Source organism: Scardinius erythrophthalmus (genome assembly GCF_964197995.2).
Source record: "Scardinius erythrophthalmus genome assembly, chromosome: 3".
NCBI classification, from domain to species: Eukaryota; Metazoa; Chordata; class Actinopteri; order Cypriniformes; family Leuciscidae; genus Scardinius; species Scardinius erythrophthalmus.
In genome coordinates, this window is record NC_138223.1 from 29,128,436 (window position 1) to 29,151,599 (window position 23,164).

The 23,164-nt window shown below is 37.6% G+C and overlaps 2 protein-coding genes across 3 annotated transcripts; one reads left to right on the forward strand and one right to left on the reverse strand.

Moving 5' to 3' along the window:
- The first annotated feature begins 441 nt into the window (after positions 1–441).
- gtf2f2a (general transcription factor IIF, polypeptide 2a) lies at positions 442–8,003 on the forward strand. Of its 2 annotated transcripts, XM_081360542.1 has the most exons (9): positions 442–610; positions 769–842; positions 950–968; positions 1,293–1,437; positions 4,292–4,339; positions 4,649–4,730; positions 6,960–7,059; positions 7,149–7,292; positions 7,476–8,003. In XM_081360542.1, exons 1-9 carry the CDS (start codon positions 545–547, stop codon positions 7,593–7,595), a joined length of 798 nt encoding a protein of 265 aa, XP_081216668.1. In that variant the 5' UTR covers positions 442–544; the 3' UTR covers positions 7,596–8,003. The 2 variants fall into 2 exon arrangements, with proteins under 2 accessions (XP_081216668.1, XP_081216669.1); XM_081360543.1 differs by lacking the exon at positions 4,292–4,339.
- Positions 8,004–10,466: 2,463 nt separating this feature from the next.
- On the reverse strand, positions 10,467–15,761 carry tpt1 (tumor protein, translationally-controlled 1). The gene is made up of 6 exons (XM_081360544.1): positions 15,411–15,761; positions 13,327–13,400; positions 12,848–13,035; positions 12,420–12,525; positions 11,306–11,422; positions 10,467–10,918 (listed from the first exon to the last, which is right to left on the reverse strand). The coding sequence occupies exons 1-6, from the start codon at positions 15,436–15,438 to the stop codon at positions 10,916–10,918; spliced, it is 516 nt and encodes a 171-aa protein (XP_081216670.1). The 5' UTR covers positions 15,439–15,761; the 3' UTR covers positions 10,467–10,915.
- Between the last annotated feature and the right edge of the window lie 7,403 nt (positions 15,762–23,164).

The window sequence follows — 23,164 nt, forward strand, 5'->3', positions numbered from 1 at the left end:
CATTTTCTATCCCTATAGTAAGTACATGTTGTTAATTAATATTACTCAGTACTTAAATGTATAATTACACTGTAACAATGACACCTTAAAATAAAGTGTAACCTTTTTTATGCTTTCCTAAAATTTTCCCTATGAAGACAAAGGATACAAGTCATTTCTGAATTGTTTGTTGTCTGTTATTATGATATTGTAAAGGTAAGGTGTGAAATTTACACTTTGTTCAAAACAAAAACATGTTCACTAAATATATGTCAGTTACATTTACTGCATTTGACTAAATAAAATGACAAAGCGATGTCGAAAATCTCCTTTAAATCTGTAACTGGTTAATCTAACAAATAGAAAATGCAACTATGTGGCAGCCATTAGGTGGCAGCCTAACTTACTGTGATCTGTGTAGCGCTTCCATTTTTTGTCCTATCTGGCCACCGTACAACCGAATCTGTTGTTGGTGATGTACTAGCAAAAGTGCGTATAGCGTGGAAGAGGTGTATTAAATCCACATGAAATAATTAGAATATACAGTTTTAAACTATTAACAATCATGTCAGACAAAGGAGAGGTGGATCTGACCGGGGCAAAACAAAACACTGGTGTATGGCTGGTCAAAGTAAGTGTTTTGACGATGATGAACTGATACAGTGCAGGTTTTATTAATATGGTTTTAGCTTCTAACTTACAGATACCACGATTGCAATGTGATGTATGCGTTGCAGTGCGATGATTACATTGTTTTAACGCCATTGTTGGTGATTAAACTTTTTAAAGGTCCCAAAGTATTTGTCACATCAATGGGCCAAAGCAGCAGGGAGAGGTGAAGTTGGAAAGCTCCGAATTTCCAAGTATGTAACGTAACAAAACTTAATGTTATTGAGTACGTTACTACAAACACAACGTTTATATTAAACATTTAACATTTGTATTCACATAATTGTTCTTGTTCGTACAGGAATCAAGGCAAAGCGGAGGTAACTAGCATGTCTTTAAACATTAACCCCCGGTTTCACAGACAAGGATTAAGCCTATACTCTCAGAGTAAAATGCATGTTTCAGCTGTTTTTACTGAAGCCAATTTGCACATATATATATATCTTAAAATATGTCAGTGCCATTGTTTTGTTTCAAGACCCGAAATGTTCATAAAGTTTATAAAAACTATTTAAATGCCCTCATTGAACTAAGGCCTAATCCTGGTTTAGCCTGGTCTGTGAAACCAGGCCTCATTCTTTTATATTTGGGCTTGTGTGTTTGGGTGGAATCAGTGTTTTTCTGATTGATTGATTGATTGACAGGTGTCATTCACACTCAATGAGGAGCTGACCACCATAGACACCATTGGGGAGAACCCTTCCATGGTACGAGCCCCTAGAGAGCATCCGTTCACTCTGCAGACCGTCGGTGGACAGACTCTGGCTGTTTTTACTGAAAACTCTTCAGGTGAGAACCAGGATCTTACAGAGCTGTGAATTACTGTGCTGAATCTCAAATTAAAAAATTCTTACCCCTGATTTCACAGACAAGGTTTAAGCTTAGTCTCAGACTAAAATGCATGTTTGAGCTGGTTTAACTGAAAACATTTTTCACTGATAATCTTAAAATATGTCAGTGCCATTGTTTTGTGTCAAGGTACACACCAGTGTTTTTTTTTTTTTTTCTAAGGGACGTTTGTAAAAGCTAGGCTAATTAAATGCCATGATTGAACTAAAGCCTAATCCAGGTTTAGTCTAAACCCTGTCTGTGAAATCAGAAAAACTGAAACAAATGCATTTAAAACAATGTGCAGTTAAAGTACACCATTTGTCATTAATTGATGATAATGATCATGTATTACATTAGTGTTAGCCTATATTGTAAAAAAATAAATATTTAAGCACAAAAATTATAAATCTAAAGTAAAATGGGTAAATCAGATGATAATTTTCAGTAATACATAGTGATAATAACGTTCATTATTGAATCATCAATAAAAATAATGACTAATTTTTAATGACATTCATTTTTTTATGACTAGTTTTTGTACTTTGGGGCACAATTGTATGTCCAATGTAAAATCAGAACTATTGCACCTAAAAAGTTCTATAATACTTTAAATAATATAGTTGCATGTATTGATACATTTGTAATATTTGTGTACAAAAGACATGTTAAGAATTATGTAATGGTTGTTAATTACTTATTAATTAAAGTATTATAGTATCACTGTTTTTTGTTAACCAACTTTTGCTTTCAAACAGTTTATTTGGTAAGTCATGTTGTGCGATCTCTGGGATTTCCTGTACATACTTAAGCTGCCTCATACTCTCTCTTCCTCCAGTTCTTTTCAATTGCTTTCTCTACTCTGTCTGTTCTGTGAGATGAATCAGAAATTAGGTTGTAATAGCTTTCATCTGGTCTCTTAAGCTTTTGCAGTTGCTGACCTTTGCCTCTCAATCGTGTGTGTGTGTGTGTGTGTGTGTGTGTGTGTGTGTGTGTGTGTGTGTGTGTGTGTGTGTGTGTGTGTGTGTGTGTGTGTGTGTGTGTGTGTGTGTGTGTGTGTGTGTGTGTGTGTGTGTGTGTGTGTGTGTGTGTGTGTGTGTGTGTGTGTGTGTGTGTGTGTGTGTGTGTGTTTGATGGTAGAATATGTTAGAATGGGTCTTCAAATATCGCTGGTTTTGGAAGCCAAATCTACTCATTGCCTTTATTCTTTGATTAATGTTGATTTGTTTTGTGTATAGCTTGGGTGTTGTGTGTGCATGAGTGACTAGTTGCCATCCTAATTCACTTCTTTTTTTTTTCTAGATTGCAAGTGTTGAATCGGCTGATTTATTTAGTTGTTATAATGTGCTTGAGTGCCAAATTGCCTGGTCACTTCACTTCTCTACCTGGGATTATTTCTTAAATTAGTTTTTCAGGGAATGAGATCAGTTTGATTTTTTTTTTTTAATTGCTAGCTCAACTGTGAATGTACTAGGGGTGTGACGAGAAACGAGATCTCGTACCACGATATTAAAACGTGACGATATATATTTCTTGTCGAGGTGAAAAGCTGTCTCGTGATATCAGCATGATGGGGTTTGAGTTTGTGGCAAAACCTTTTACAGTGCTTACATTATATTGTTCTGTCTTTTACTGCATATGACAATTAAATAAATAAATGCGCTGCAGGTTTCAGAGTGAAGCGCAGCGCTTTAATATTTACATATGTGTTTTAGAACGGCTCCATTCACAGTAAATGCTGCGCTACTCAAACTCAGTCTCTGCATGTGCTGTTTGTTTGGGTTAATGACGTGCATCTGGGAATGCATAAAGTCTGGTGCACTTTGTGTTTCATGCAAAGTGTTTCACTGTTATTATTTTCATGCATGTAGCGCGTCTCAGCAGTTTGGTTACAAACTCCATCTCTGCATATGTTGTGAGTTTGGGTTGCTTATAATGTTCCTCTGGGAATGCAGTGTGCACCATTTCACCAGATTTGCATCGTAAATCATTCTTAAACCTACGCCAGCACAAGAGAATACATCAGTATGTTTCTAAATATAGCCTACAAATTGTTGTTCATCATGATTTTTCAAAATAAAAGTTTAAACCCTTGCTCATAGTTTACACGTTTTGATGATGTTTTTGCTCAAGAAATTACTGCATTTCTATCGTAAATACTTGCTTTTGATACTTTATTTGAACCAATTATTGCCTCATTGTTATTATATATGTATTTAAGTCATTTTAAAAACTGTTGTTCACTTAGGTCTATTTATATTACCACCAAGAAAAAATCCAAGTAATCGCCAAATTAATTGATCGATTACTCGATTGACAAAATAATCATTAGTGACAGCCCTAGATTAGTTAAAACATTTCAAAATGCTCCTGCATATTTGTGCATTTTATGATTTTCAGTCGATTAAAAAACTATTTTTCCAGTTATATAATGTATCACTGAAGATTTCTTAAAAATAATGTTAAAATGTCATCTCATTCTAGTGAACCCACCCAATTAACGTCTATCGTCACACCCCTAAAATGTACTGTTCAGGACTATACTAATAACGTCATAGATATAAATCTATGATATAAATCTACACAGCCCTGAAGACAGGGTAGGGACCTGTGGTGTGTGATTTTTGGATTAATTTGGATCAATTTCCTCATTGGTTTCTGATTGATCAGAGGTTCTGTGTGGCTTGTTGGTTTGTGTCTATTTGTGCGTTTGCTTTCGCTGACTGCTGTGTAAGAAGCTGGCGTGAGGCTTGGCCTGCCGTGACTACTTTGGCATGTACCCCCCCTCGTTCTCATGTTGCCATCCCTCTTGTAGGGCAGTCAGATGCAGAGGCCAGCGGCTCAGGTACAGGTACAGGCCCAGGTGAGTGCTCACCGTCGCCCCCTGCTTGAGTGGAGGTCCAAGAAGGACCTAGTCAGGCCTTGTTCTGTTTATAATGGTCTGATGGCCTTTGACTTGACAATCATCCAACAAAACAGCAATTATAAATATTTCTTTGTATGGCCTAATTTAAATTATTGAAATTTTCACTGCCTGGATGAGAGACTGTACAGAACGTACTGTTGCGTCTCTCTGCTGATGTAATGACTGAGCAGTAATATGCTGTGTGTTGCAGCAGAGATTGCTTCGATACAACTGTCACTGAGTGTTAATGTCTCTTCTCTCACAAAGATAAAATTGCACTGGAAGGATTGGTGGTGCAGAGAGCTGAATGCAGACCGGCCGTCAGTGAAAACTACATGAGGCTGAAGAAGTACGTTCATATATACACACTAGTTCTGTTACAAAACCTGTTGAGCTGCTGTTGAGGCCAGTTCACTCCAAGAATGTTAACTATAACCGTAACAAATGCACAATAACATATTGTTTATTAAAGCATGTGCTGTAGTTATGTTGTCCACCGCTTTAAATGTTTAAACACGGTCAATGCTTTTATTGTTACTTTAGCAATTCATTCAGATTCCAACAATATCGTTCCTCTGTGTCATTATAGTTGCTGTGGGGACTTCTCTGTTCTCATGGGATTACAAAACTTTTATTATTAACTTTATAGTAAATTATAATCATCACAGAAACTCATTAGTATGAGCCAAAAGCCACTCTTACCACTCTTATAGCCTCAACTTGCAATTGATTTCAATGAATGGATTTTAAAGAATTGAGTCAATCCCGACCAATATTTGGTGTACTGTGTGTACACCAACAATCTGCATGCAACATTTATTTTAAATACATAATCGTTATTTTACATAAATGTTGGGTTACACTTTATTTTAAGGTGTCCTTGTTGCAGTGTAATTATACATTTAAAGAGATAGTTCACCCAAAAATTAAAATTGTCATCATTTACTCACCCTCAAGTTGTTCCAAACCTGTATGAATTTATTCCTTCTGCTAAACATAAAAGATGATATTTTAAAGAATATGGGAAACCAAACAGTTTACCCATATTCTTCAAAATATATTCATTTGTGTTCAGCAGAAGAAAGAAATTCATACAGGTTTGGAACAACTTGAAGGTGAGTGACAATTTTAATTTTTGGGTAAACTTTCCCTTCAAGTAATGTGTAATAGTAATTAACATAATAATACTTTATACTTTATTGTCAGACAAGTCTGTCTATGTTTACAACAACCAACATATATTAAACATTGACATACACTTAAACCTCCCACACTATACATTCAATACTACAACACCTTCACAATACTCTTGATTTCTGATTAAGTGTTTTGTTCAACGCTAAGATGCACAAAAGAGTGTTTCAGCCTCACTTTGTTGAATCTTGGAACTCTGTACCTCCGCTTTGATGGTAGTTATTCAAACTCATCATGCAGGATATGAATAGGGTTAGAAACCATATTATTAGCCAGCCTTAGCTAATTGTTATAATAAGCTGAATCATAAAGCTTCTCAAGAGGCTGACCTACAATCTTTGAACAGATTTTTAATTGATTAAACAACTTTGTTTTTAGCATAACAGACAAACTCTTATACCAAATAGTTGCAATATTGCAGTATATAACGCATTATACTGACCTAAAATATACTTACTATAGGGTTATGGTTAGGAATAGGGTTTGGTTTAGGGTGAGTTGCGTGTAGTTATGCATAATTCACAGTAAGTACATGTGTAACGAGGACACTGTAAAATGTGTTTCCAAATGTTGTAATAAAACCTATTAGAATAAATAATTAATGAATTGCCCAACACAGGCTATTTGCTATGTAAACTATCAATGCATAAAATATATTTTATTTTTTTGTCAGCAAGCATGTTGCTAAGCTAACAACAGGATTCTGTAATAAGCATTCGAATAACAACATACACACAAATATTGTGTAAATTCATTTTATTTCACCGACTGTTTTAGCTGTCCTTTTTTGTAGCATTTTTAAAAATATATATGCAGCATAAACATTTATTTCACATTTTCTGGCTTTTTTTTTTTCACTAGATGTTTTGCAATGTATTCTGGGATTATCTTTTCCATGAAGGATACATGAGATGAATTTGGCCAAATTGTGGTAAAATAAGGTGATGCCTTAAAATGCAGTCTCCAAAGGCAGCTCACTAGCAAGTGAGCACTAACTCTAAGCAAACCTTAATTCTAAACCTTAAAGTCAATGAAACAGAAGTAGCAACAGATATTTTTCATCCATATTGTGACGTATATGTGAGTGTAATGGATTATCGGGGAAAAAAAAGAATCTGTTATATTACATAAATGTAGGTTTGAATAAACATCACAATGTATTTTTTTTTTATGACACTTTTACAGTAAGTTGTTCAGAAAAAAAAAACTACTACATGCATTTAGAAAATAGATAGCGTGACTTTTCATGATAGCATGGAAAAAAAAATGATTAGGTCTATACAGATCCACACACAATCTTTATATGTATATATGTGCTGTTTGATACTTAAACTTAAATATTTTTATAGCTAGATCTCATAAAGGATGTTGCGTTTTGTTGCAGACTGCAGATGGAGGAGTTATCTAAACCGCTCAGGTTCTCTCAACAGCTCGACAAACCCGTCACCACCAACTACAAACCTGTGGCTAATCACGCTTATAATGTAGGTCAAGCTTTTGTGTCCTCAAACAGATGTCGTAAGAATTATACAATTGATTGTTGATGCACTCTCTCTGTTCCTGTTTTTCTCAGCTGAATTATGAAAAGAGGAAGAAAGAAGAAGGGAAGAGGGCACGTGCAGATAAACATCAGGTGCTGGACATGCTGTTCTCCGCCTTTGAAAAGCATCAGTATTATAACATTAAGGATCTGGTGGACATCACAAAACAGCCTGTGGTGAGTTACACTATATATACACAAATGTTTAACACCAATTTGAAGCATCCTTGCTGATTAAAAGTTGTAATTTCTTTCAAAACATTACTTTGCTCTACTTTATTCTTACTGACCCCAAGCTTTTGAATGGTTGGGTATGCTACAAGGCTACCTTTAAAAACTCCCTTTTTTCATTCTCAACAGACTTACTTGAAGGAGATTCTTCGGGACATTGGCATATACAATGTCAAAGGCACCCACAAGAACACCTGGGAGCTCAAACCGGAGTACAGACACTACCAGAGCGAAGAGAAGAGCGACTGACCATTTTCACCATTGGACTCTTTGTGGTTATGAAAAACAAACGTCCCCAAAAAGTTCAAAATGTTATTTCTGGATATTTTTTTTAAGAATAATTTGTTCTTTTTAAAGGTGTATCAGAAACCTGTGGCATTTTACAATGCTTAGCTGTTTTATTATGCTTGTTATATTGAGAATTCCCTTGAGAAACTAAAAATCGAATCATTCAGATCTTCAGACTGAGATGAAAAGAACTTCCAATCCTCATCACTTGTTGTGTATAAAAAATAGATGTTGACATTTTTTTATGAAAACGTATTGATAGTTTAATTGTAAACAGTTGTTTTATTCAGATTTAGTTTTCTGATTTAAACACTTATTTTATATAGTATTTCACTTTAATTTCTTGAAATAAAGGTTTTTGTACAAAAATTGTTTTTTCTATGTTGTATCTCTGCACACATTGTGAGACACTTTTTATGATTCACACAGCAGGACTGGGATAAATGTTCAAATAATCCAAGTTAATAATTTCTATTTAATTGTGATTATTTCATAATTCAACATATGGTCAAAATCTGTGGTCATGAAAGTTCTTCATTAGAACACTCAAAAATAAACATTTGGTCGAACTTGATGAAATTATGAAAAAAACTAATTACTATTGCACAGTAGAATGTACTTAAAGTAATAGGGAATATCACACAAGTTTTCATGTTTTAATTTTAACAGTAAACTTGCCGGGAAAAAAAGGAATTATTAAAATGTAATTTGATTATTTTAAAACAAAATTAAGTTTTAAAAAACATTGATTTGATTACCACCATTTTTTTAAATTAAATTTGTATTTGAAAATCCGTTTTATATTCTATGTTCTCCTAACAGTAAAATAAGCCACTATAAATTATATAAAGGTCCAGTCACGAAAAGATATACCTGTGAAATCGCCAGAATCAGTAATGTTAATGTCCTTTATCCTCAAGAAATCACAGTGCAAATGAACCATGAGGTTTCTACATGATCCCTACTATGTATACACAGGATAATTTCTGTCATGGGAATTAGAAATATATTTAATTCAAAGTGTGAGCATTTTGAAAGCAAAATTTATGTCACTGTGGTAATGAAAGGGGTGATAAGGCATCAAGAAACAAAGCAGCTTATTACCAAAAACAAGGTCATTATTTGGGCTTTCTTAGCAGCCACAAGACCCAAGGATCTTAAAGTGAATTCATTAATGAACTCCATTTTATACCATTACACTAGACGCAAATATCAGGCTTGGACAATGATATTGAGCACACTAGCTAATCTACTTTTACACACAAACATGTTCCTAGGTAAGGTTACAGGTGGGCACATGACACAAAATCTAGGGTAACACTACTCCGATGTTCCACTTTAAACATTCATAATTTTGCAACTACATGTCAACTAACTCATTAGAGTATTAGTAGACTGTCTGCTTAATATCTGCTAACTTCATTCCCGTGGTCCCCGACAGACATTCTACTAAGTAACTTTGCAACTACATGTCAACTTATTCTACTAACCCTACCAACTAACCCTAAAGTATACAATCCTAATGCGAGTTAGCTCACATATAGTTGCTAAGTTTATAGTTAGTAGAATGTCTTAAGTTAAAGATCAGCAGATTTCCGGGTGGAGAAGGGGTGAAGAATTACAGTATTGTTTAGCATTCTCTGTACTGATGCTAAAGACTCTTTCATATGCTTATCAAGGGCTTTAAGGACAATTCACCTCATTGCTTTCTCATGTAAAACACACCCCTCTTCAAAAAAAGCCAGCATGTGTTTCCAATACGCATCTGGGAAAGCCATTTACTGACAAATTCACTTTTATCACTACCTGTAATTTAGCTTAACTTAGTTTTCATTTGTAATTGTGGCATGTTTAACTTGATTTTGGAGGTTGAGCAGAAATGTAAGAATAGTAATATCCAAGCATTATAAAGAACAATTTAAGTACTAAAACATAAATGCTTCTTTCCCATCAGACAAACTACAGGATATGTCAGGAATTTTCTGTTGTGGAGTTTTGATCACTGCTTTGCTTTTATTTAATAGCAGAGATCAACAGTCCACATATTTACAGCACATTTTTCACTGTTTTGATGGCTTAAATTATTTCACTTTTGAAAAAGTGTCAAAGACCATTTTGCTGAGGCTTGAGATTTGATCCTCACGCACTAAATCCTGTACAACTATGAACTAGACTATATTTTCCCCCTTCACACATCAAGGTCTCTAGGGTAAATTCAGGTAAACTGGGACACTTTTTGCCATTGAGATGACCGGGGAAATGTACCATTTATCCTGAATTGAGCCTACATTAACATTTCTTCATATGAACTGAGTCTACAACTTAAGATACACAGTATCAAGACATCCTCCAGTTGTTTTTTTGTTCTGATTGCTGGTTCAAAAATAAGATGCAACTGTTCATTGCATGGGGAACAAGTGCCCAAACCATGCCATTTAAACAAATTTTTTTCCCACAATATACCTTTGTTCAAATTTTTTTTTTTATTGCATTGAAATGCATCTCTTCATTTTTAATCAGTCATGGTATAACACTTGTTTTGAAGTTAATTTGATAAAATAATCTTATTCACATATAGATTATTTTATATATTCATATATAATATATATTCATTTAGCCCAATGCCCTCAATCAAGTTTTATTCTTGGTGCTTCATATAGTATTTTTTTTCACCTCTGTAGAGCTTCCAACTTATCTTTAAAGGAGGTTCATCTCCTTTACCCTTGAATTTTTCTTTTTTAGCAATGGCAGTTGAGCAAAAGATAATTGGATTAAAAAAACAGGTTGTGATTCAATTTGCAAGACAAGTTAGGCAGCATTAACAAGAAAAAAAACCTTTAATTAGCCAGCAGCTTGATTTTATTCAATAACGGTGCCAAGAAATCCTATACAATCCTGTGAATCAATGGGGAACAGGGGGGAAAATTACAACTGTACATCTGCTGAAACTAGAAGCTGACATGCACAGCAAATGAGAAGCCAGCAAGTCAACTTCACCTCCATGATAAAGAAATAAAAGAGAACCCCCAAATTACTCAGTTTCTTTACCACAATCTTTTCACATTGCAGTTTGGCTTGCTAAAAGTCCTGTTTTTAATTTCCTTTGAATGGATAGTTCGTAGACGTAAGCCAATCAAGAAACGAAAACGGCGGCCTCGTAATGTTAAAAGAGCCTCTGGTCCTGGTGGAGAGAATGAGGGGGAATGACTGGTTTAATCCATGGGTCACATCCACCAGCAGAAGCCAGAGTTGGAGGGGTAACTTGAAGACATTTGGGAAGTTTACTATGGTGAGAAAGAGAAACACAAAAAGATCAATTTTGTTTCAAGTTAATGCCATCAAGACCCAAACACTTCAGCACTGGCAAAAACACAAACAAGCAAACCATCATCATGCAACAAGTTTGTTTTTTTCTTCAGATCTACATGCTAATGCAATTATCCTATCCTCCTCCATTTAATCCTTTCCAGCCAACATTCAGATGGCCAGACATCATGCATGAGGAAATTACTGTTGCATCCTTGTGCAAGCCCAGAAGCCACCGATTATGGCAAAAGGCCTATCAGTGGATGCTACGCAATAATTCGAGAACTTGAAAAATTCATATACATCTCTACAGAAACATAACACTTAACGTAAAAAAAGACATCAAAATGACTTCATGAACTTACGCATTTCTCAATCTCCAGACCATCCTTGAAAAAGAGCATGAATGGTGTGACTCCATCCTCACGGAAGTCAAGGAGACCAATTATACCGTCCGGGTTCATGGATTCGCCAGTGAAAAACTGTAAGATTGAGAAAGTCAGTTAGCAGATCACAAAGGCGTTTCGTAACCCAAGACAAAAGTACTGGGATCCCCACTGACGCACGTGTAAAGAGCATACATGTGATTTTGTGCTACGCTGTTTTTAATTTCGCGAAACATTAGTATGTCATAGTAGATCGCATATCTTTATTTGGAGCAGGTGGTCTTAAACAAATCCAAACACAACAATGCATTGATCACGGAGTGACATGCTGCTTGGCTAAAGCTATAGGACTTCCAGGATCCGATCGCAACCATGTCCATTTTCTAACGTCATTTGAAAGCTCAACCACTGGAAACAAGATATTTTGTGCGCTGGTTGGGTATAGTGGGTAAGCTCGCTTGGATTGGTCGTTCAGATTGATAGGTCTTGGAGTTTGCACATGAGCCGCACACCAAGCGCGCTAAATCGACCATCGATCAGTCTTATCGATTAAATTATCGACAGGTTAATCGATCTTTGATTAATCGTTAGCATCCCTACTGCAGACTCAATACAACCAAGGCAGAACAAAATACACAACCGTAAAAAAAAGTGGGGTAAGCAAGACTTTTCAAAAAGAAACTAATACTTTAATTCAGAAAGAACGCATTAAAAGCTGTTCTTTTGGACTTTCTATTCTTCAAATGATCCTTAAAAACAAACCCATCAGTTTTTAATAAAAATATTTAGCAGCAAAACGGTTTTCATAATTGAGAAATGTTTCTCGAACACCAAATCAGCATATTAATGATTTCTGAAGGATCATGTGACACTGAAGACTGGAGTAATGATGCTGAATTCAGCTTTGCCAGCACAGGAATAATCACTTTAAAATACATTAAAATAGAAAACCATTTATAATTATAATGTCAACATTTCTGATTTCGATTAAATATTTTTCAAAAACACAAAGAATATCACCAACCCCAAACTTTTGAACAGTAGTTTAAACAAATTCAGCAAAATGACAAAACCAGCAGCTACTGCAGCCTACCTGATAGTTTTTGATGTTGCCTAGAATTTTCTTGACCTCAGCCGGTGCGTTAGCCATGAAGGGGTCTACCCTGTCAGGTGCAAGTTCCTGTAGCTTGGCTTTCACTCTGTCACAATGAGGGAGGGGAGCAAATATTACCAAAAATATTTAAGTTTCATTCAGCATCACAAACTGCCAAGCACAGTGGTTTAAAATCAAAGTTCTGTAGTCCCCAATTCAATCTTACATGCCACTCACTAGGCAGGCAGAAAGCGCAGGGACCTTTAATTTTGCATCTCAATATTTTAAAACCCAGGTGGCCACAATGCAAGACTCTGAGCTGTCAATGATGCAAAAACAAATACCACAGGAAAATAATGTGAACCATGATATTTACAGTACACCGAGCCTGTTGCAAGGTAAAACATGCCTCATAATATTAAACTTACGCCTTCATGTAGTCCTTGATGTGAGCTGTGTAAGACTTCTTGTCAAAGGAGGTCTCCTGAAGCTTGTGGTTCAGAACAATATCCACACCGCTGACAGTGGCGGTCTCACAGCCCTCATCCTGAACTTCTGCTGACGCATTGCCACCAATCAGTGCGTCATCTATGTCTCCCTCTGCTCTGCTGATCATCTGCAAAAACATGAGTCAATGACTGTAGCTGATATCACATCACAAACATATTGATCAGGAATAGTACAACCAATGCTTACATCTGCAGAACTGATAAATGTTAACTGACTCAAATTCAGAACGCACAATTATTTTTAATTCGCTATATAGCCCATCAGAGATCGTACTCAGAATATGGTGGTTTCATAGGTCATAACCTTCAAAGGTGTCCTAAGTTGTCGTCATTGTACGTCCATGGGAGGGCTGCCACTCAATTTTAAAAAGCAGTTTGGTTAAAATGAATCTGCATACCTTTCCCTCCACTTCAATCATCATTCCATTCTCAGACTCCTTGATTTTGTAGATGTCAGAGAACATCTCGTCCCCTGTGAAAGAAAACAAAGAAAAGTTAGATTCTCAGTCCAATGTGTTTAGTTACTTCTGATTATTTTATTTCTCTTTTCCACGGTCACTAAGTGGAAGACAACAGACAGCTTATTGCACTCTTGTGGTCCGATTTAATTTACTCCCATGAATATTCACTGGAACGCACCAAGAATCTCTCACTTTCTGTCTGGTTTTTCACACTAATGCTTAACCCTCTGCTGCGGTTCTGTCAATTTTGACAAATCTATTTATTTATTTTTTAGAATTTACTTAACCGGAATGGTATGAAACTTAAAGATTTTGGCACTTGCTATGTGAACACACAAAAAAACAAGGTTTCGAAAAGGTTAAACAGTCATAGTCACAGACAACAGTCACAGACATTATTGCATTGAAAATGAATGGGAGGCAAATTTCATCTATTGGAAACATTTTGTACTGCGGCCAAAAAAAGCGCTACTGAAAGCCTAAACCTCAAATCTATGGCTTTGATTTTCAGTTTTAGAGTAAAACGGGTTTTGGAAAATATACATTACATAATTTAATGTGCATTTTTCATTATAGAAAGTGTACAATTGTATAGCTTTTTTCCAAGCTCACCTCTTTAAACTTTCATCTCTTTTTTTCACTTCAGCAATAATGTGCCATGTCATCTTTAAAAACAGACCAAACAGGCTGTGCTCCAAAGCACTCAAAACGTACGACATTTCAGTGGAAATATCATTTTCAGGTTAATGCTCAAAAAGTTAATAAATTGATTAACTACTGCATAAATATAATTTAGTACCAAATAATCCCATAAAGTTACAAAATATTAAATAAACCTCCAACTAAAATATAGTACAATCATTTCTTTGAAAAATAATCGTCATTTTCAAAGCCTAGGCTAGTTCTCTACCCATTTTCACATCTAATCTCAATCAGTTTGTTTACTGGAAAGTTTCCAAAGCAGAGATATACAATATTTGTTTTCGGTCAAGATGGCGTAAGGCACTTTATCATCAATCTTCCAGATGACGGAACATTTTCCTTGACGCAACATGTACGTTATATTACAAGACTTAACATTACTAACTTAGACATATTTAACACGCCCGCAATGCTGCTGCGGAAAGACTGGTTTGAACTTTTGGGACAATTCATATCCTTCCAAAAGTAATTTATGTAAATCTCCTTATGGTGTTCGACGGCTGAGGGGTGAAAAGAATGTCGCCTTATTGTATCCAGCTTTGGCAATCGCTTATTACACCCATGCATCGACCCTTTAAACAGGTTTATTGTCAGTATCTGTTTGGAGTTCAGCGGATGTTACTCACCCATAATTGCGCAAACAGTCACGGGACTTAAGAAAAGGTTGATAATTCTCAAATATGAAAGAGCTTTCCCTTTAAAGGCTCTCAGAAGTGAGTGAGGAGTAACGTTAAAGTGAACTGGCCTGGACTAACGTTAGCAACACGCCCTGTTTAGCGCTCATTTCATCATCTCATAATTGGCTGTGAAAAAGAAAAAAAGAAAAAAAAAAGGCTAACGTTACTTGGATTTTCAAAATGAGCCATTTCTGTCGTCAAATTCACTAGAGATATTATTTTCCAAAACAGACTGATTTAGAGGAGCATGAGTATTAAAACCACTAACGTTAACATCACAACTTATAGTTAGCACCAAACTGGCCGACCGGCGTTTTACCTCAGCTGCTAACACTCCCATTTACCGACAAACTTTGTTTAAATATAACCAAACACGTTTATAACCTGAAATAGTTTGAGCAAAATTGATTCGCAATGATGAGGTAATTAAAAAAGTAACATTTAAAACCGCAGCAATGAAGCGAACGTCTTTATAGTTCACAGCTTGGTTAGCCACTGATGCTAACTGCATTCAACAAAGTTAGGCCGCGATGAGCCGGGAAAGACCGGCCCTTTAAAACAATTCAACAACATTTGACGTCAAAAATATAGGTAAAATCGTAACATTCCGGTATGCAACGTTGTGTTCGACGCTATTCTTACCGGTGATGATGTCCTTGTAGATGATCATTTTGTCGGATTGAGTTTGAGGGTGTCAGGAGGCGAGCAGCGCTGGCTGTGACCTGATCGCGGACTCAGCTGAAAAGGCCGGCGCGTGCATTGAGCATCTTATATATGCGCTGAGGAACACGGGCGCCCTCTAACGGGTTAACATGAAATCACTCCACAGGTATTGCGAGATTCCCAAACTCTTCTCTAAATTGGTTCCCACTGAACGGGATAACTATTTTAGATATTGGATAATTACAGTTCCAGGGAAATATAAACATTGTTATAGTGTTAAAACAGCAGGACATATGTCACATATAAGCATCTGGATCATTCATGTTCTGCAGTAGGTTACATGTCCCCCTGCCTTTTATGTCTCAGTAGTATTATATAAAATATGACATGTCTGATGTAAATATTATATTATATTATATTATATTATATTATATTATATTATATTATATTATATTATATTATATTAGTTATTATTATTTTATCACAGTTATGAATCTTATATAATTTCACTAGGTTTGAGTGGAACTTTTTGCTACAGAATTTTTGGACATTTTTGTTGTGGAGGCTATTATGCACAAAATTCTAACATGAAAAACTGGCAGTTTATTAAAGCTACACTGTGTAATTTTTTAAGTTGATTCTTAGCAAAAACACTTTGTTCTTTCAAAATGATATGTGCTCATTAATGTGTAATTAACTAATCAAGTATTCTCGTAAGCGTAGAATCTGCCATTTAGAATACATACGAGCGAGTCGCTCGAATGGCGGCGGCCATGTTGCGCCTCCATCTTGAAAATACATTAGCCAAAGAGGGACATACCTGGAAATTCAAGCTTTGCCTTTCGCGTTTTTACACTCAGTGGCACCGGGAAGAATGTGAGGGGAAGATTACTCGGCGGCTGCCAGCAGATTTGAAATAATACGACCACCGTAGGAGTTAAAACGCCCTCGGAATGGGAGGGGCTAGAAAGTAATAGAGACAGAGCGCATTTAGGCCACGCCCACACCGGGGGGGGAAACAAACCAACCGTGCCCATTGACTTTGCATTGCAAGAGGCTGCCTCCTTGTCATTTCTTGCTTCTAACAAAAGACAGAAAAATGCCTAAAAGCTGCTGTGTGACAAGGTGTACAGAAAACAAGCTAAAAAACCCAGAAATAAGTTTTTATTAGCTCTCGACCCCCAAAAAACGAGTGTTTAGGACATAAAAGTGGACACAGGCAGTTGAGACAGAGCGTCACATGTCTCATTACTCTGAGAACTAACGTACGTCCGCTGGAGGAGACCGTAATCGGCAACACAGGATAGTTTATCTTACAGAAATATAATATATAAAACAGACATTTGGATATTTGACTCACCAGTGACCAAATGTTTAACTTACTGCACACGTAGTGTATTTTTAGTGCATGAAATAGATTGAGATAGACACTCAGTATACTGGATCCCAGTGTCAGGATCCCACAATTTACCCATTCGTTCCAGCCTGTATCCACTTTTATGTCCTCAAACGCTTGTTTTTTGGGGCCGACAGCTTATGAAAACTTATTTCTGGGTTTCTTAGCTTGTTTGCTGTACACCTTGTCACATAGCAGCTTTTAGGCATTATTCTGTCTTTTGTTAGAGGCAAGAAATGACAAGGAGGCAGCCTCTCGCAATGCAAAGTCAATGGAGACGGTTGGTTTGTTTTCCCCCTTGGTGGGCGTGGTCTTCAGATTATGACGCGTTGCGCTCCGTCTCTATATTCAGTTGATGGTCATAAACAATTTCTCCGCTAGATGGGAGAAAATCCTACACAGTGTAGCTTTAAGAAATATACCAGGCATTTCTTTTAGATTTTTCTTTCTCTATAAAAAAATATATGACAAAAGTATAAAGAAATGATTTTCAGTGTTTTCACTGTAGATTGAAGTTAGTACTGAAGTGTATGGGTCCATGATGAAATCTACTCCTAGGTGTGACCAGGGTCGTCGAGGTATGGGAAGTGGATGCAATAGGCCTTTATCGCAACACAATAGAACGCCGAAAGTAGCCGCGAAGCAGTGTACAGCGTCTTACGGTTATTGCATTCACCATGGCTGCATGTTAATTATCACTGGACTACTTCGCTCTCGCATCTCCCAAAAGTTAAATTTTTTTTAGTTTTCTTGATTCCATTTGAATGGTTTAATTAAATTGTTATAACCAATTGTTTAAAATGTAATGATTTAAGCAAAACTTTCTTCAAAGGTTAAACCAAACTTTTATTTTGACGGTTTGCCGTGTATGGGGCGCCGTTTGTAAAGCGGCTCACGCTGAAAATAACAGCAACATTTTGTCACATTTAGCTTCAAACAATGTTTAAAAAACTGGTATGAATTTTTGACGGTCACTTTTTACCACATTTACAACAATATTTGTCAACTTAGAGATATTTTAAATAGTTAAATCTAAACATTAAATGTTACACCTAAATGTTAAATGTTAAATCTAAATGCTAAATATAAATCTAAATGCTAAATCTTAGATTTAGATTTAATATTTAGATTTAACATTTAGATTTAGATTTAACATTTAACATTTAGATTTAACATTTAGATTTAGATTTAATATTTAGATTTAACATTTAGATTTAGATTTAACATTTAGATTTAACATTTAGATTTATATTTAATATTTAGATTTAACATTTAGATTTAGATTTAACATTTAACATTTAGATTTAACATTTAGATTTAGATTTAACATTTAGATTTAATATTTAACATTTAGGTGTAACATTTAATATTTAGATTTAACTATTTAAAATATCTCTAAGTTGACAAATATTGTTGTAAATGTGGTAAAAAGTGACCGTCAAAAATTCATACCAGTTTTTTAAACATTGTTTGAAGCTAAATGTGACAAAATGTTGCTGTTATTTTCAGCGTGAGCCACTTTACAAACGGCGCCCCATAGCCGTGTAGACCTTTGAGTCTCTCTGTGTTTTATGATATGATGATAGTTTTTCTCAAATGAAGCTAAAATGCTGCTGAAGTGCGGCTGTATTGATGAAGTGCATTAATGTTAATACGTTAGGCTGAAAACATCGCGAGCGTCATGCGTGCCTCAGTGTGTGTGTGGTAAATGAAACAGCGCGTCTGTGCCATTAATTCACAGAGACACACAGAACATGCACGATTCCTATTTAAATGGTCTTTATGCGGTTTAATATTGACAGACACTGGTCTATATCGCAATTTTAATTAAGTTTACTGACCTACTTTTCATCTAAAGGTGTAACTAAGTAACCACCGGAAGTGAGAGGGTTTGCTGACTGCCTGGGTGTCCTGAGCCTAAGGATGAATGTACAGAGTCTACGAGGGGAAGGCGTAGGGCTGATGGAACATAAACCGTACCCTCAGGACCTCCCGGTGGAGCAGGCTCAGAGTGAGTGGCCTCGGCGATCGGGGATTAAGGCGTTGGACTTCCCGGAGGTATTCTAGGTTGTGGTGGTCCTTGATGACCTCAAAGAGATGTTTTGGCTCCCTCCAGCCAATGTCGCCACTCCTTGAGCGCCAGTTTGATGGCTAGCAACTCTGTTGCCGATGTCATTCTGCTCCACTGGGGATAAATTCCTTGAAAAGAAGGCACATGGATGAAGCTTTAGTGGATTCCCCAGCGACTGAGACAACACTGCCCTCACACCAGATGTGGAGGCGTCAACCTCCACCATGAAGGGCATCTGGATGTGGGGGCATTAGTGAAAGCTTCCTTGAGTTGACGGAATGCAGATGTAGCAGCGGGTGTCCAGGACAGAGACTTGGGCTTATTGACTTGGGCGAAGCATGGTGGTGAGGAGATCTTGCTGAAAACTGCAATGAATCAGCTGTAAAAGTTTGCGAATCCCAAGAATCTCTGCAGATTTTCACAGAAGATGGAAGTGGCCAATTCTGGACTGCTTTTACCTTCCCCTGGTCCATCTTGACTCCAGACGCATCAATGATGTAGCCCAAAAACTGGATAGATGATTGATGAATCTCACACTTATGTAGTTTTAAATTGAGGTGGTTCTCTCTCAGCCTTTGGAGGATCTGCGCAATGTGGAGACAATGGTCGGCCTCATTCTGGGAATAGATCAGATTAGATAATAGATGTCATCTATGTAGATGATCACAAAGTGGTGATATTCCTGGAACACGAGTGAGAGGAGCTGAGGGAGTCTAGACTAGCGCTGAGGGATTGGATGGATTTGTGACAGTATGTTTTAATCTAACCATCTCACTTTAAATACTTTGGTCAGGTCAAGAATAATTTATGCAATTTTTACATATTTGAAATAATTAAAAGATAAGTTTCATGTATATCATTGTGTTGTTTAAGTTGTCGAGGTTGATATGGGATGAAGTATAGGGCAATGCATTACTTTTCAGAGAGAGTAATTAGTACAGTAATCTAATTACAATATTGAAGATGTAATTAGCTGCTAGAAATTAATTAAATTTTTAGAGTAACTTACCCAACACTGATTGTAATTGTAACTGCCAATAATTATTATTATTTTATTTTTTTTAGGTTTTAATGGCATAGTGGAGAGAAAACAACAGCATGAAGCAGAAACTCATGTGAAGCTTTTGAGTTGTTTATATGATGATCATATGTACGGTGGCCGAGAGAGCTCAACACGCTGCAACTGAAGAGAACACATGTAAATAGAAAAAAACACCAGCAAATTAGGAAAACAACTTCATCAGTTTTACAACACATGTGTGCATTAAATACTCACAACACAGCCAAATACAGAAAAACGCTGCAAAAGTTCACAACCAAACAAAGAAATGTGCTGCAAAAGTTCACAACACAACCAAAAACAGAAACTCACTGCAGACCACAAAGGAAATGTTTTCAGGGGACCCCAATAAGTGACGAACCCGCCTGTCTACTTTTTTTTTTTTTTTTTTTACTTTTTTTTTTTTTTGCATGTGTTTTGAGCTCTCTCGGCCACCGTACATATGCCAAACTATATGGTTTTATTTTATTTATTTATTTATTTTTATTTTTTGTCACGGTTCAGGGTACATCATCGGCTTCCCCCATTGTCTGTGTTTGTCCTGTCATTTTCTGCAGCAGCTCGTGACCTGGGCAATCAGCACTTATTGAAGCGCAGGTGCGCACAGATCACAAGCTGATTTCCCTCATCTGTAGCTTGCCACTCAGTTGATCATTCATGCTTTGTCTTGTGTTCTTGGTACTGTTCTATGTTTCAACTGTGGATTTCCTGTGTGACTTCTGATTGTTCTCTTACTGTTCCTCTGTCTCATCTCTTTCCCCATCCCGTTAGACGCAACATGAGTGGCTCTCCTCAGCCTGTGTGTCCTTTGTTGGCTGTACGGACTGCTCTGAAGTCCCCACACTTTTTGTTATGTGTTCACATGTGTCACTTCACTTTGGAGGTTGTATTGCCCGAAGTGTGCAAATAAACTCTGCTCTCACTCCTCTCTGCTTTTGAGTCCTCTGTTCACTGCATATATGGATAGAATCTCGCCGTGCCCTCTCTGAAACATCTCTTTAGCTAAACCTGCTGACGGAACGGCTTGAGCAGTTGCAGACCAACCCTCCTGTGGCTCCTATTGTTCCGCCTCCTCCCGACCCCGATGTGGCCATTCCGCATCGTGCCGAACCTCACCTGAATTCACCTGCTTCATACTCCGGTGAGCCTAATTCATGTCGGTCCTTTCTGTCACAATGTTCTCTGATTTTTTCACTCCATCCCTCCTGTTTTCCCACGGAACAATCTAAAGTGGCCTTCGCCATCATGCTCCTGGTCGGCCAAGCGAGAGAATGGGGAACAGCCATGTGGGACAATGGACATGTACCTCATTCAATGATTTTTCTGAGGAATTTCGCAAGGTTTTCGTCCAATCCACTCTGGGAACCGATGCAGCACAGGCATTGTCACTACTGCAAAAGGGAGGTCGTTCGTTTCAGATTACTCTTTTGAATTCGGCATGCTTGCCGCATCTTGTGAATGGAATGCCAAGGCCCAATGGGATAATTTCCTTCACAGACTGGCCGAGTACATCAAGGATGAGATTTATTCACTGAAGTTGCCCCCAGTCTTGACGGATTAATTAATCTTACTATCTGTGTTGACAACCGAATAGCTCTCCGTTCCCTGCATCAGAGGGGCGTGTCTCCAATTTTTTCACTAACGCTGCCTCAGGAGCAGGGGGTGACACAACTTCTCAGGGTGAAGAGGAGCCCATTCAGATAGGGAGGGCCCAGTTGACTGTCATGGAACGGGGTTATAGTCTTGCCAACAACCTATGTCTTTACTGCGGGGAGTCGGGGCATGTGGCAGCCTCATGTCCAGTGAATGAGCGGAGCTTACCATTCAAGGGATGGAGCACGGTAAGCGTCACTGATACTCGGTTGCCCTCTGGTGGTCGTTCCAGTTCAATGGGGTTACTCACTTCATGGACACCGGGCTGGATGCATGCATTGGTGTATGCATCTCCCTCCACTCCAGTGGTTTTGGGACACAACTGTCTGATCAAGCATAAGTCAAGTCAAGTCAAGTCACCTTCATTTATATAATGCTTTGAACAATATGGATTGTTTCAAAGCAGCTTTACAGAAATAATAGGAAATTACCGTAACAGATTGTTTAGGCTTTACCACAGCTCTAGGATAAAGTTATTGTCCTGCTAAAGTTATTGATTGATTCACTTCCCTTGCGAAGATCATTAGTTATTAACTTAGGGGCCGCTAACACAACACCGTTCTAACATGAAAACCCTTAACACGCTCTGGCCGCCCATCCACACAAAACAGTACCTGGTGTCTCGAGAACGTACTCCCTGAAATAGGTTCGAAGGTGCAAACGATTATCCGTTATATCTGCGCAAACCTCAAAAACGCAAACCCGCGATATCGCAAATGTCTCGCACATGCGCATTACGTGTTCAGTCCGAAGTTATGCGCATTTTAATATATGCGCAGGCGTGTAGTGCTTCTTTACATAACCCTCACATTGACCTGGCTCTTAATTCTGTGTTGGCATGGAGCCCTTCTGTTTATCAAAATGTTTGGTTTCTGCGTTTTCCCCTGTACTGTCTTGTTCTGTGTTCCAGGAGGAGCCTGTGAGCCTGGCGAATGTACTGGAAGCTTACCATGATTTAAGAGAGTTTTTCAGTAAGTTCCGAGCTTCATCTCTTCCTCCGCACCGCCCATACGACTGTGCGATAGATCTGTTGTCTGGCACTTCTCCTCCTAGGGTGTGTCTTTACTCTCATTCCAGGCCTGAGAGGGAGGCCATGGAGAAGTATATTCATGATTCTCAGGTAGCTGGCATCATTTGAACCTCTTCCTCTCTGGCTGGGGCAGGGTTCTTCATGGAGAGGAAATCTGGATCGCTGCACCCCTGTATAGATTATTGGGGGTTGAATGACATCTTGGTGAAGAATCGCAATTCTTTGCCGTTGATGTCATCGCCCTTCGAACTCTTGCAGGGGGAGACCATTTTTGCAAAGTTGGACCCCAGCAATTCTAATCACCTAGTTCGGGGACGAATGGAAGACTGCCTTTAACACCCCCACAGGGTACCTTGAATATTGCGGTCTTCCAGGCACTCATCAATGACGTGCTCAGAGACATGGTCAACCACTTTGTATTTGTTTACCTCGACGACATCATGATCGTCTGGCAGAACCAGCGCGACCATGTCTTGCATGTCAGGCAATGTCTGTGCTCCAGCGGCTACTTGAGAATCACTTA